This window comes from Sorex fumeus, unplaced genomic scaffold (genome assembly GCF_029834395.1).
Source record: "Sorex fumeus unplaced genomic scaffold, SorFum_2.1 ptg000100l, whole genome shotgun sequence".
Taxonomy (NCBI): domain Eukaryota; kingdom Metazoa; phylum Chordata; class Mammalia; order Eulipotyphla; family Soricidae; genus Sorex; species Sorex fumeus.
Window position 1 is genome coordinate 10,661,407 of NW_026606157.1, and position 12,440 is coordinate 10,673,846.

Sequence of the window (12,440 nt, forward strand, 5' to 3'; positions counted from 1 at the left end):
CGGGGAATAATTAAGATGGCATGTGTTTGCTATGTGACGTTACATCTTGTTTAAAACAACATTAGAACATTGTGAAAAGCTAAACACACCTCTAAAATACTCTTAGTAAGAAAATCTACAAAAGGCAGCTCTAAAGCGACAACTGAAATTTTCCATCCCAAACCCCAGTTATTACCCAGCTGGTGAGCTACAGTGCACTCTGAGAGGCAATTCCGCTTTCACAAGTCTAAGCACCTGCTTAAGTGGAGAACCAGGCTCAGAGAAGGTGAGTGGCCGGGTACAACTCTCAGCCAAGAGGCGCTGGGTACAAGTCACAAATCTGCGGAGACTGACAGGGGGCCTCTGTGACACAGGATCACAGCTCCTAGGTAGACATTTAACTTATTTTCTTCAATACCCCTCTGACTCAGAAATAAAAGATCAGTTACAGTGATTTTTTTTTCCCTGTTGAGGAAAAAAAAAATCTTGTATCCTCAGTTGAAAATCTATCTACAGGTTTAAAAAAAGCAAAATCAAAGAGATTTTCCAAAGAGCATAAGGCATCTCCTGTTCACGAAATAACACCTTCCCCACCTGGGCCTCTGGAGTCGTCACAGTTCTGGGTCAGCTGCAGGGCATTTGCCAAGTGAGTCCCACAACTTCTCTCTGGGCTAAAAGCACAAACGAACTCAGGTGTGGAGCCGGGGCTGGGGGGAGGGAATCTGCCCTCAGCCTGCAGATCTGTACAAAGAAACCCTCAACACACCCACACCTAGCATGTCCCATCACTGCTGAAAAGCTAGGCCCACGGTGGCTGAATGCATCCCAAGCCGTCGGGGCACGCTGTCCCAAGGGTGGCGGTACTTCCACATCTGCCAGAGCTACACAGGTGAGCAAACAGGAGAGCACGGCTCCACGTCACTTCCGACTGGCTCTGACTTGTTGGTTAAGAACAAGAGCCCAAGAACCAAGAGCCGAAGACAACAGAAGTGAGGGCTGGTCAGAACTGGGTGTTTCGGGTGAAAGAGGGACCAAGCCTGGGTCCCGGGTGGAGGGAAACGGAAGCGGGCACCCTGCGTTCGCCAAAGTACTGGGACGACACAGGCACGAAACCGACATCACCAAGACTGTAGATCACGGGACCTCAACACAGAGTTTTTTTTTTTTAAAAAGGAATCAAATTGCTTCTTTTCACCTATCTACCTGGGATGTGTGACATTAAATCCTTCGCTCTAGTGTTCTCAGCTGATCGAGAGAGATAATCCTCCTCTGATACAGGATGACAATTATAAAAATAATAGCTCCAAAGCACCTAGACCAGCTCCCAGTTACTGCTAGCTGTCACTGCTTCATAAAAATCCTGCTTCTTTAAACCCACACGAGAGCTCGGTAAAGGCAGCGTCTCGATCTGTTTGCAGGAATATTCCAAGGACAAACGATATTTTAAAACTGAACATTTTAAGAATATTGAGCTTGATGAAACATCTTTGTTATCCTATAGCTGCGGCACATGTCAGAGTAGCTTATGAGGAGACAGGAAGATACTCCCGGGGGGATGCTGATTGGCGTTCGGAATAGGTGTGCTCTGTGTACAGTGGGAAGAAAGTGACTTGAAATTACCCATTCCAGGCTACTCCTGGACGTTTTCAGTGCTTATTAAGTCCTGCAATTCTCAAAGACAAAAGCTATGAGCTTTGTACATTTGGCATCAGAGTTTACTTCTTTTGGTGTACATGCCTATCACCTTTAGTAAAAAATAATTTGTAATGCTAGAGAAGTCTTTTTTTTTTTTTTTTGCTTTGTGGATCACACCCGGCATTGCACAGGGGTTCCTCCTGGCTCTGCACTCAGGAATTACCCCTGGCAGTGCTCAGGGGACCACATAGGATGCTGGGAATCAAGCCCGGGTCGGCCACGTGCAAGGCAAACGCCCTACCCGCTGTGCTATCACTCCAGCCCCAGCTCTAGAAGTCTTAATGAAGATGCATACTGAAGAGTATAAGATGAAATCCGCCACCCCCAAACCCTTTTTCACTGCTTCTAATCCTGATCACCTTCAATCCCACCATCGCTCACCTCCCAACACCCTGCCTTACTCCCACTTCAGGGGACCCCCTCCTCACACCTGCCCCACGCTGGGTGCCGTGTTCCCCAGAACACCCATATCCATGCATCTCTCCTGTTGCTGGGGGCCATGAGAACGGGAGACGAGGGCTTGGGAATAACGCCACCACGAAGCCACTTCCACAAGCCACTTGGAGTTCTACTTCAAGTCGCCAGCACGCACATTCTGTAGAGTGTAAATAAATATGCCAGCTTTGGCTACCTTAAAAGAAAAAAAAGATGCTGCCTTTCAGATAGGTGACTCCTGATGAAATCCAGTATTTCCAAGGCATGTTCTTTGTCATTTCGGCACTTTTCATTCGGAATTGCCCCAACAAACAATACTTGTATGGGATTGTTTTAAAATTCACTAACTTTCCCCTTTAAGAACTGTTTTTACACAATTGGCCTGATTCCGCCTTCGACCAAAGTAGCATGATGACATTCTGTACCACGTCGTACATGGATGGCCATGGAGGCTTTCACACAGGTCACGTGTGACAGCACAACTGTGTCCAGACCGCGGTGGGCCTCCTGCGCCAACCCTTGATCTCAGCGAGAAGAACAGGACGTCAGGTCAGTTTAGGAATTACAATCAAGTGCGTCCCAAACTCGCAAAAATCAAGTAACTGATAAAATGCCCCTCCTACGAGGGAGTAGGGCAGACCAGCTGGTCTGCCCTACTCCCTCGTACAGAGAAGAGAAAGAAAGGCAGCAAAGCAGACCCTCATGGCAGGGGCTGTTTAAAAGGGTGCCAGGCTTGAGCACAAAGCACGTATACATGCCCCTGGCCATTCTCTCGTCTTCACCATCCACACAAACACAGACAATATCGGGGAACAAAGGAAAATTAAAATGAGGTTTTCTAAGGTGCTGAAGCTGACGGGCAGCAGATCAAACACGTGGGTGGAGGAGCAGGGTGGGGTTCCGTCCTGGGCCACTCGGAGAACACCCACACCTAGCTCGTGGGCGTCTGTCCCCCAGGTGTCGGGGAATCTGTTACCTCACAGAGCTCTCGGGGGGCCACACCTGACCCCTGAGGAGCCCCACGGCCCTCCCCAACACGCTTCTGGGACAGTACAGGAGGGTGGGAGGCGGGAGGTCAGGGGGCCAAGTGGGAGGTGAGCTGTGGGCACACAACCCGCCGCGGGGCCCTGGGTCTGCACACCAGGCAGCTCTGCGGCCACGTCTCCAGGTCCTCCCGCGGCCCAGAGTCCAGCTGCCTGAGACTCACCCGGGCCCTGGGCTCCACCAAGAACTGCAGCCCCCAAAAGGTGCTACTGAGAAATCCCTCCCCGGTTTTAACTGCATTATCACAGTCCATTATAATAATTTTTGGAAATTATTTCCTAAACTCTTATTGAACGATATTTTGGGTGTGACTGTGTCCTGTGTTCCCTCTGCCAGTGGCTTACACGCGGAGCCAGAGCACAGGAGCCCGTGCCAAAGAGCCCGGGGCAGGCTGAGGTCAAAGCAAGGAGAAAGGGGGAGGGAAGGAACCTTCCGTGGGAGCCCAGCCCACGCGGGCACTTGCTGTTTAACCTCAGGAGAACCACACAACCTCTCTGGGTCTCCAGAACCTCACAGGCAGAACAAGGGGGAGCAGAACTAAAGCCCAGAAACAGGTTGCCGATGCTGCAAGAGAGGCCCAGGACGCTCTGGTAATGGTGTGAGAACGCAGCCGTGGTCTGGGCCCAGCCATGGTCGGAACTGGCCATCTGCACGGCCACAGAGACAACTGCGGGGACAGGGAGCTGTGCCGGCTCGAGATCCCGCCACGTCCAGAACTCGAGTGATTCTGAATTCTGGAGGGAAATGGGGGGTCGAGGTGGGGGGGGAGACAGGAATCCCTGGAGGAATCAAGATGACTGTAGAAGCTTCTGGAAGGCTCCCAGGATCCCTGCAGACCACCAGCTGGTGGGCTGTGTCTTGGACCCTTAGCGAGCAAGTGGCCAGCGTCCAGGCACAGCCACTGGGGACACGGGATCCCCCGGGGCAGTCTGGGACAAGGGGCTCCAGGGACTTCCCAGCAGTGGCCCTGAAGGCCGGAGCATGTGAGCACAGAGTCCAAGGGGGAAGCCAGGTGCAGCCACGTCTCTCCAAGGGGGGCACAGGAGGGGAGCGCACATGCCCCAGCCGGGTCAGAGCACCGCTGCCCACTGTCCTCGCAGGGTCCAGCTCAACCTCCCAATTCGCCCCTGCTTCCCCCAGTGTGACTCAGCGACGAGGCACCGTGTGACGCTGGGAGGCGGCTCTTCTCGAGTCCAGCATGAGCTGCTATGAGCCTCACTCCCCACGGAAATGTACGTTGACCCCATTTCCCACGTCAAGATGCAATATTTCAGTCAAATTCAAACTATCTAAGGCAATACTTTTACGGAATCAGAGAAAGTAAAAAAAAAAAAATCCACAAAAACTCTACCATTTTTTTTCTTTAAAAAAAAGAAAAAAATACATCATAGCTTCTCTCCCAGAAGGGAGCACAACATGACACTCACCATAGCCGTGCCACCAGACCCCACACCAGGCTGTCTCCCTCGGGGCACCCCAGGGGAGGGCAGTGAGATCCCTCCCCACCCCAAGGGACCCAGGCCCAGTAGCTGAAAACCTCCAAAACCCAACCACCACCACCACGCTCAAGGCCACTCCCCATACACTTGGACCAAGCCTCACGCACAAGTGAACCTATTCTTGGACAGTCTGGCCGCATTTGTGGCTGCGTGACACATCATAAGACACACCCTACCCATTCTCCAAGAGTGCCACATTAGATGGGATTCAAATAGTAGGCAACCAATCATAGAGGGGGAATATATATATGTATATATATATATACACACACAGATATATAGATATTTATATATATAGGAAAGCTCACAAGGCTCAAGCTTTAAAAACATGTTAGTAATCATTTATAAAAGGACTTAATGCCCCCTGTCAAAATAGAACAATCTTCACCCTCTTTCCTCTAAGGATACTTTCTGTAGCATTTTCAGCATTTTTCATAATACAAAATATATTATTTTGGTTCTGCTTTGGGGCAGAGATTGGGGTTTGGAATAGAAACATCCCAAATATGGTGGTGGGAAGCTGTAATGGTCGTGGGATTGGTGTTTGAATATTGCATGTGATCAAATATTGTGAACTTTCTTATAAAATAAAAAAAAATTAAAAAACAGCATAGAATTTACTCCAACTTATAAGCATTCTTCTGGGGAGGCCCACCCCCAAGGGTGCCCTGGGGTGCTGGTGCGAGTCCCCTCGGAGCTCAGCCCTGTGGGCCCAGAGGACATCAGGGTAGCTAGACTCTGGCACGGCCACCACGCCCAGCTCCTGGCACTGTTCATGCATCCTGCTGCCCACACACACTTGCCGGCCCTGAACTCACCTGTGTGGTCTCAGCTGTTTGTTTCCCAGATAGAGTTGAAACGGTAAAAGGAACGAGATCAAAGAAGTCATTTTGATAACCAAAGCAAACATCTGATTCAAATGGAATATTTTGAAATTATAACCCTTTGTGAACAATGACCAAGCCCACCACAATTCTTTTTATAAGAATATATTTTTTTTAAAAATCTACTACTGCAGGGCTGGAGAGATAATACGGTGGGTGGCACACAGCCAACCCAGGTTCCATGCCCAGAATCACATATGGTTTCTGAGCCCACCAGGAGTGATTCCTGAGCACAGAGCCAGGAGTAAGCCCTGAGCACTGCCAGGTATGGCCCAAAAACCATGATAAAAACCCCAAACTTACTACTGCAGTCAGATTGCATATGTATAAATATAATCAAACCTCCTAATTTTAGTCATATATTTACAGAATTTATGACACATCAGAAAATTAAGGAAGACAGTGCAAGTTTGGTTTGATACCTAACAGAAAATATAGATATCTGGCTTTTAAAAAAAATGCTTTGTCAGATTCATGTTACAAATTCAAAACATCACCTCGAATATTAAATATTCTACTAGCTATCTCTTAATAAGTACCCAAGCTGTCATTTCTAATAAAAGGCTAACAATTATAACCTGTAAGCTAATATATCCTCAAAATCATTTGTGTGATATGGCTAGGAACAGAAATATACCATCCCATTTATTTAACAAGTTTCATTTTACAATGCCTGGCAAAATGCTATGAAAATGACATGAAGATAGACTTACAATTAAAAAAATCAGGGGGGGAGGTTCCCGGGAGAGTGCAATGGTTAGGGCACTTGCCTTGCACAGGGCTGACCTGGGCTCTATCCTTGGCATCCCACATAGTCCCCTGAGCCCTGCCAGGAGTAACCCTGAGTACAGAGTCAGGAGTAAGCCCTGAGCGCTGCCGGGGCTCTCAAAACAACAAAAAAAAAATTATCATGTCAAAATATACAAACCATTTCAATATGCAATAGAACTTCATACAAAATCATAAAAATATATCTCAGTTGCTCACAATTAAATAATGTATTCTTGTCCACTGAAGCAAGATGAGGAAACTTTACATACTCAAGATAAAATACAACAAATCTAATAAACAAACTATTCGGATCATTCTAATCACAGCTATTTCTCAATTCAAAACAGACATAGAGATGAACACCATAAAACTCAGTTATCTAATTCATCTAAATATGAACACTTAAAATGCAAGGCAAGTAGCCACATAATAGGTTGCTATAATTCACTGATTATTTTAGAAAGTCTACTTTATTCTTTAAATACCAAAATTTAAAAAAAAAAAAATACCTCTTCCACGAAGCTGTCCTTCTTCTCTAGCATTTCTCGTAAAGTCTGAAGAATTTTGATGCACAGTTTTTCTTCCTTTTCCATTAGTTTTTTTGTATGATTAATCAACCTTAAAGCAAAAAAAAAAAAAGGTAAAGAAAGAAACCTTAATAGGACCGTGATCACTCTTTAAACTGCCTATCAATACGTAGAGAGATAAGGTGGGGAAGAACAAAATCAGAGCTGAAGAATAGTGGGTAGACCTGGATTCATGCTTTCAAAACCGTTTAGTGATACTTCTGCTCTAAGAACTGGAAGCACAGACGTGGGCTCGCCTCGAGGTTCCGGTGCTCCGTCTCCTCGCCGGAGGCTTCATCGTCCTTCCCCTGCGCCGGGGACGGCTCCGGACTCGTGGGCGCATCCCGAGGGGGAGCCACGTCCCCTTTGGCCTCCTGCGGCTGCGGAGATGGGAGGACATGGGAGTCTCCCGGTGGACGATTCCACAACGAAATAGACCACATCATATTCAATCGACGGTTTTGCCTGACCGATGTCGCTCTTGTCCCAAAATTTCGAACGGGATCGGACCACCGTCTCCTTGGTGCAAAATTCTACTTCACAGAGCGGGGAAAAAGTTCAAAAAGAGAACTCCCAGAATGACCACCAACTGGGAACTCTTTGGTACTATTGCGGCAACATGGGAAGATGCCATCGTTGACAACATTGACGAGGAATACGATCGACTGGTTCAGCACCTCCATGAATGTGCGAGGAACGCCAAGAGAGAGATAGCCACAAAAAATCGCCTATCTTCGAAAACTCTTGAGCTAATTCGCCAGCGTGGTTTGGCGCATGCCTCAGGCAACCACAAGCTAACGTCCGAGCTCGCAAAGCAGTGCAGAGATGCGATCAAGGAAGACCTCAAAGAGAGAAGAGCAGAAGTGCTGGTAGATGCGGCAGAAGCCGGGAAAAGTATTCGTTACGCCCGCCTGTCCTTCGCCAACTACAAGACCAAGATGACTGCCCTCCGACGTCCTGATGGATCCATCACATCCTCCAGAACGGCAATGGAGAAGATTATCCATGACTTCTACTCAAATCTCTTCGATAGCCATGTCCACTTGCCGACATACCAAATTCCACAGGATGGGTATGTCATTCCTAACGTTCTCCCTTCCGAAATCCGACACGCCATTTCGTTGGTAAAGAAGCAAACAGCACCCGGCCCAGACAAGGTCAGACCTGAACACCTGAAGAACGTGCCGTCAGTACTCATCAATACACTGGCTCGGCTCTTCACTCGCTACCTGCCTGAATGCAAGGTTCCGTCCCAATGGAAAACCAGCAGGACCGTACTACTGTTCAAGAAGGGAGACATCCATGACATTGGCAACTATCGCCCGATCTGCCTATTGTCTGTCATCTACAAGTTGTTCACTCGAGTCATCCTAAATAGGATTGGCAGAACACTAGATGAAGGACAACCATGCGAGCAAGCAGGGTTCCGCAAAGGATTCAGCACCATCGACCATATCCACACGATAACCAAGCTCATTGAGGTTTCTCGGGAGTTCAAGATGCCGCTCTGTTTAACGTTCATTGATTTAAAGAAGGCCTTTGATTCTGTTGAGACGGAAGCGGTCATTGAAGCCCTAGCCAATCAGGGCATTCAAGCCCAATACATCAGGATCCTCCGTGAGCTGTATTGCGGATTCACTACCAGGATCTCACCATTCTACAAAGAAGTGATCGTTGATGTCAAGAGAGGGGTGCGGCAGGGTGATACCATTTCACCGAAACTCTTCAGTGCCACCCTCGAGAACATCATGCAACGACTGGAATGGGAAGGAATGGGAGTGAAGATAGATGGTCGGCAACTACACCACCTCCGCTTTGCTGATGACATTGTTTTAATAACACCAAACATCAGCCAAGCGGCACAAATGCTGGCCGACTTTGACCGTGAGTGTGGAAAGGTAGGACTACAGCTGAATCTTACGGAGACAATGTTTATGAGAAACAGCCTCGTTCCTGACGCCCCATCCGCTCTCAACGGAACGACCATCTCCAAATGCAACAGCTATGTGTACCTAGGTCGAGAGGTCAACATGACAAATGACCTGGCACCCGAGCTGCGCAGGAGGAAGAGAGCAGCTTGGAACGCCTTCAAGAACGTCGAAGAAATAGCTAAGAGGACGAAGAACCTCTGGCTCCAGGCACATCTCTTTGATTCCACTGTTCTTCCTGCATTAACATACGCCTCAGAGACCTGGGCCCTATGCAAACAGGATGAGAATGCTATTCAGGTCTCCCAAAGAAGAATAGAAAGAACTATGCTTGGAATATCACATTTCACTCAAATGAGAGAAAGAATCCGGAGTTCTGACATCCGTCGACGATCAAGAATCAGGGACGCTGTCTCGTTTGCCAAGGTGTCAAAAATCAGATGGGCTGGTCGCGTAATGAGATTTAAAGACGACCGCTGGACTAGAGCTGTTACCGACTGGATTCCACGGAATGTCAAAAGACCGCGTGGCCGCCCACCTACCAGATGGTCAGACTTCTTCGTGAAGATCATGAACGATCAGTTTGAGGCTCTTCATGTTCCCGGAGCGAACAGATGCCATTGGGCTACACTAGCACACGACAGGGACAAATGGAGACGTTACTGGCGCCCGCTCGAGCAAATCGACGGCTAACGGGAAGTTAAGTGATTAAGTAAGTGATTAGTGATACTTATGAATATTGTATTATAAGATATCCTTTGTTTTACAAGTAGGAAATCCCAGTGCTTGTAAATTTACTTTTAGCAGGGACACAAAATTTTGATTAGCAACAAAACAGTGCTGATCTTCATTCTCATTATATGGACTTAAGACCTCATCTATGAGAAATACTCATATTTGCTCCTCAACCTCCTAAAGGTTGGACCACTCCCACAAACCCTTTTCAAGGTGAACTGTGCCCTCCCACCTGAAGGTTAGGCCACGCCCACACATCATCTCTTAGTTTGACCACGCCCACATAACCTTCTTATTGTTAAGCCACGCCCACACATCTGCTCTTGGTTTGGCCACGCCCACACATCTGCTCTTGGTTTGGCCACGCCCTCACATCCTTCTCATTGCTAGGCCACGCCCACACATCTGCTCTTGGCTCGACCACGCCCACATATTCTTCCCTAACGGGCCACACCCACTAAGGCCAGGCCACGCCCACACAGCCTTCCCCAGACAGGATCACAGACAGGACCACAGCCAAGCATCCTTCCCAGTTAGACCACCTGAGCCGGGCTGCAATAACGAAGAGGCAGCAGTCCTCAGCTCTGGCTTCCTGCCCCCACCCAGAAAGAAGAGCCGTTCTTCAGGGCTGGGCTTGACAGAAATCAGCAGCTCCGGTGATCAGAAGCCAACAAAGCAACATCAAGGCAGTCCATCCATGTACTCACTCTGCTCTAGGCTGGCTTTCTGTGATGAGCTTCATGGGACCCAGAACCAGGACTTTATTATCTTGGACACTGACCCACTGTAAAGTGGCTACTACAGATATTCTCTCCCAGTCCATGTGGTGTCCTTGAATTCTGGTCATTTCTTTTGTGGTGTAGGAGATTCTTAATTTGATGTCTTTAATTGAGACCTTAATCTTTGTTTCTATTTCCTTGGCCAATGGCACTGAATCATTACAGACCCCTCCAGATTCGATGTCATGCTGGGCTCTCCCTATTTTCCTCCATATAATTGACAGAGTCCCGTCTAATATCAAGGTCTCTAACCCATTCTGAATTGACTTGAACATGGTGTGAGAAAGGGGTCTGAGTTCCTATTTTCACACGTGACTGGCCAGCTTTCCCAACAGCATTTGTTGAAGGGGCTTCCTTGCTCCCCTTTCCCTTCGCAGCCCTCTGTTGAAGGTTAGGGGTCTGTCGACTTGAGGGTCTGTCTCTGGACTCTCCACACCATTCCACTGGTCTGACGCCTGTCTTTACTCCAGTACCGCACTGTCTTAATTACGACAGCTTTACAGCAAAATTTTAAATTGGGAAAAGAAAAACCCCGCCTTCCTTTGTCCTGAGATTGCTTTGGCAATTGGGAGAGTTTCACGACTTCATAGAAACGTCACCAGCATTTGTGAGTGACTCCAGGCCTGGCAGGAAGCTCTGCCCTCGTAGTTGGTGCTGCTAAAATCCCGTTTTTTGGACCGGAGGGATAGTCCCTGGGTCAGAGCACTCGCCTTGCACAGTTTGGCCCTGCTTCAATCCCTGGAACCCCATGAGGCCCCCCCAAACACCACCAGTGCTCCAAAAAAACACCCTGCTCCCAAAAAACCTGGTCACAAAATGGCCCTGTGGGACCCAAGTTCTGGAGAGATAGAAGCCCAGAGGTAGCAGCACACGCCCCCATGCACGGAACCCACTCTGGAGCAAGGGCCGCTCCTGAGACGCGGGCCCCTGGGCTCTCCAGGGTTTGATGCTCCAGGAAGTTCCCCCCACCCCCACCCCCACCCCCTGCTCCCCCATGAGCCAGCACTCTGCAACTTCTGCTTCAGGCTCACGCAGCTCAGGCGCAAACAGGGACGTGGAGACCGACCCGCAGTGGCCTTAGTGACTCACGCGGGGCCCGGAAACAGGCCTGCCCCCCCCCACTGCGTCCCCTCCCAGCCGCGTTTCGGGGACAGGCGAGGACAGTGGCCGCGCCCCACTTACTTGGACATGAAGGCGCTGCACCGGATGCGGGCATCGCTGCCCTCAGGGAACAGCAGCTCAGGGCTGTAGAGCACGTCCACCAGCACCGAGAACTCCGCCTGCATCATGGGGCTCAGCTGCTGCTCCAGGGACGCCACCACGTCCTGCAGAGACACACAAAGTGGGGTGAGAGGCGGCCCGGGCAGATGCAGGGGCCTGAGCAGGTCTCCGAGAGGCTGAGCACCAACGGGTGCATCTGCAAGGCCAGGAGGGCTCCCTGGCCGCCTTCGTGGAAGGGAAGTCGCGAGCGCCGGCTCTTTAGGACACAGATGTGATGATCAGAGAGCACGGGAGGGGGCCTGCAGGTCCCCACTGCTGCGCACACCTAGTGGGGGTCCCTCCAACGGCAACACACAGGCATGCACGCTCCTAGGACAGCTGGCACTTCCTGCATGTGGCAGCAGGCACCTGGTCCTACGGCGTCCCCTACACCGACACGGACTACATCTTTGCTGAGTGCCCGTCTCCGGCCCCTCCCCTGAGAGCGGGCTCCTCGCTGCCATGGATCAGAGAACCACCTTCTCTGGGAGAGGAGAGGGGCCCCTCGGGATCGGGCTGGGGAAAAGCCCAGCACAGGTGTCCCACTTCCCCTGGGGGTGGGGGACGGGCACAGACCCAGCAGCAGGCAGACTCTGCTGGGGTTGGGGACTGCGGGGTGGGGTCTGAGCTCGAGGAGGACAGGCGAGCCCCTTCCAAAGTACCTTGGACTGGAGACAGCTTGAGGGGGTGAGCCAACACGACAGACCTAACAGCAGTGACGGTGCCTGTGGCAGCCCAAGAGGAAGGGGTAAGCGACCCGTGGCCATGGGGCGGGTCTTCACAGGGACCGAGGGCACAGGGGCATTGAGCGAGGGCACTGTAGCCTCACACAGACAGGCTGCACCATGCCCCGAATTCTGTAATG

General features: G+C 50.0%; 1 protein-coding gene across 1 annotated transcript in view; it reads right to left on the reverse strand.

The window, feature by feature from the left end:
* Positions 1–12,440, reverse strand: part of ITPR2 (inositol 1,4,5-trisphosphate receptor type 2) — a 342,793-nt gene that overhangs the window by 148,340 nt on the left and 182,013 nt on the right. Inside the window, exons 36-37 of the mRNA XM_056134649.1 lie at positions 11,498–11,640; positions 6,817–6,925 (exon numbers count right to left, since the gene is read on the reverse strand). Of these exons, the coding sequence (XP_055990624.1) occupies positions 6,817–6,925; positions 11,498–11,640 (252 nt within the window). The remainder of the gene's footprint in view (positions 1–6,816; positions 6,926–11,497; positions 11,641–12,440) is intronic.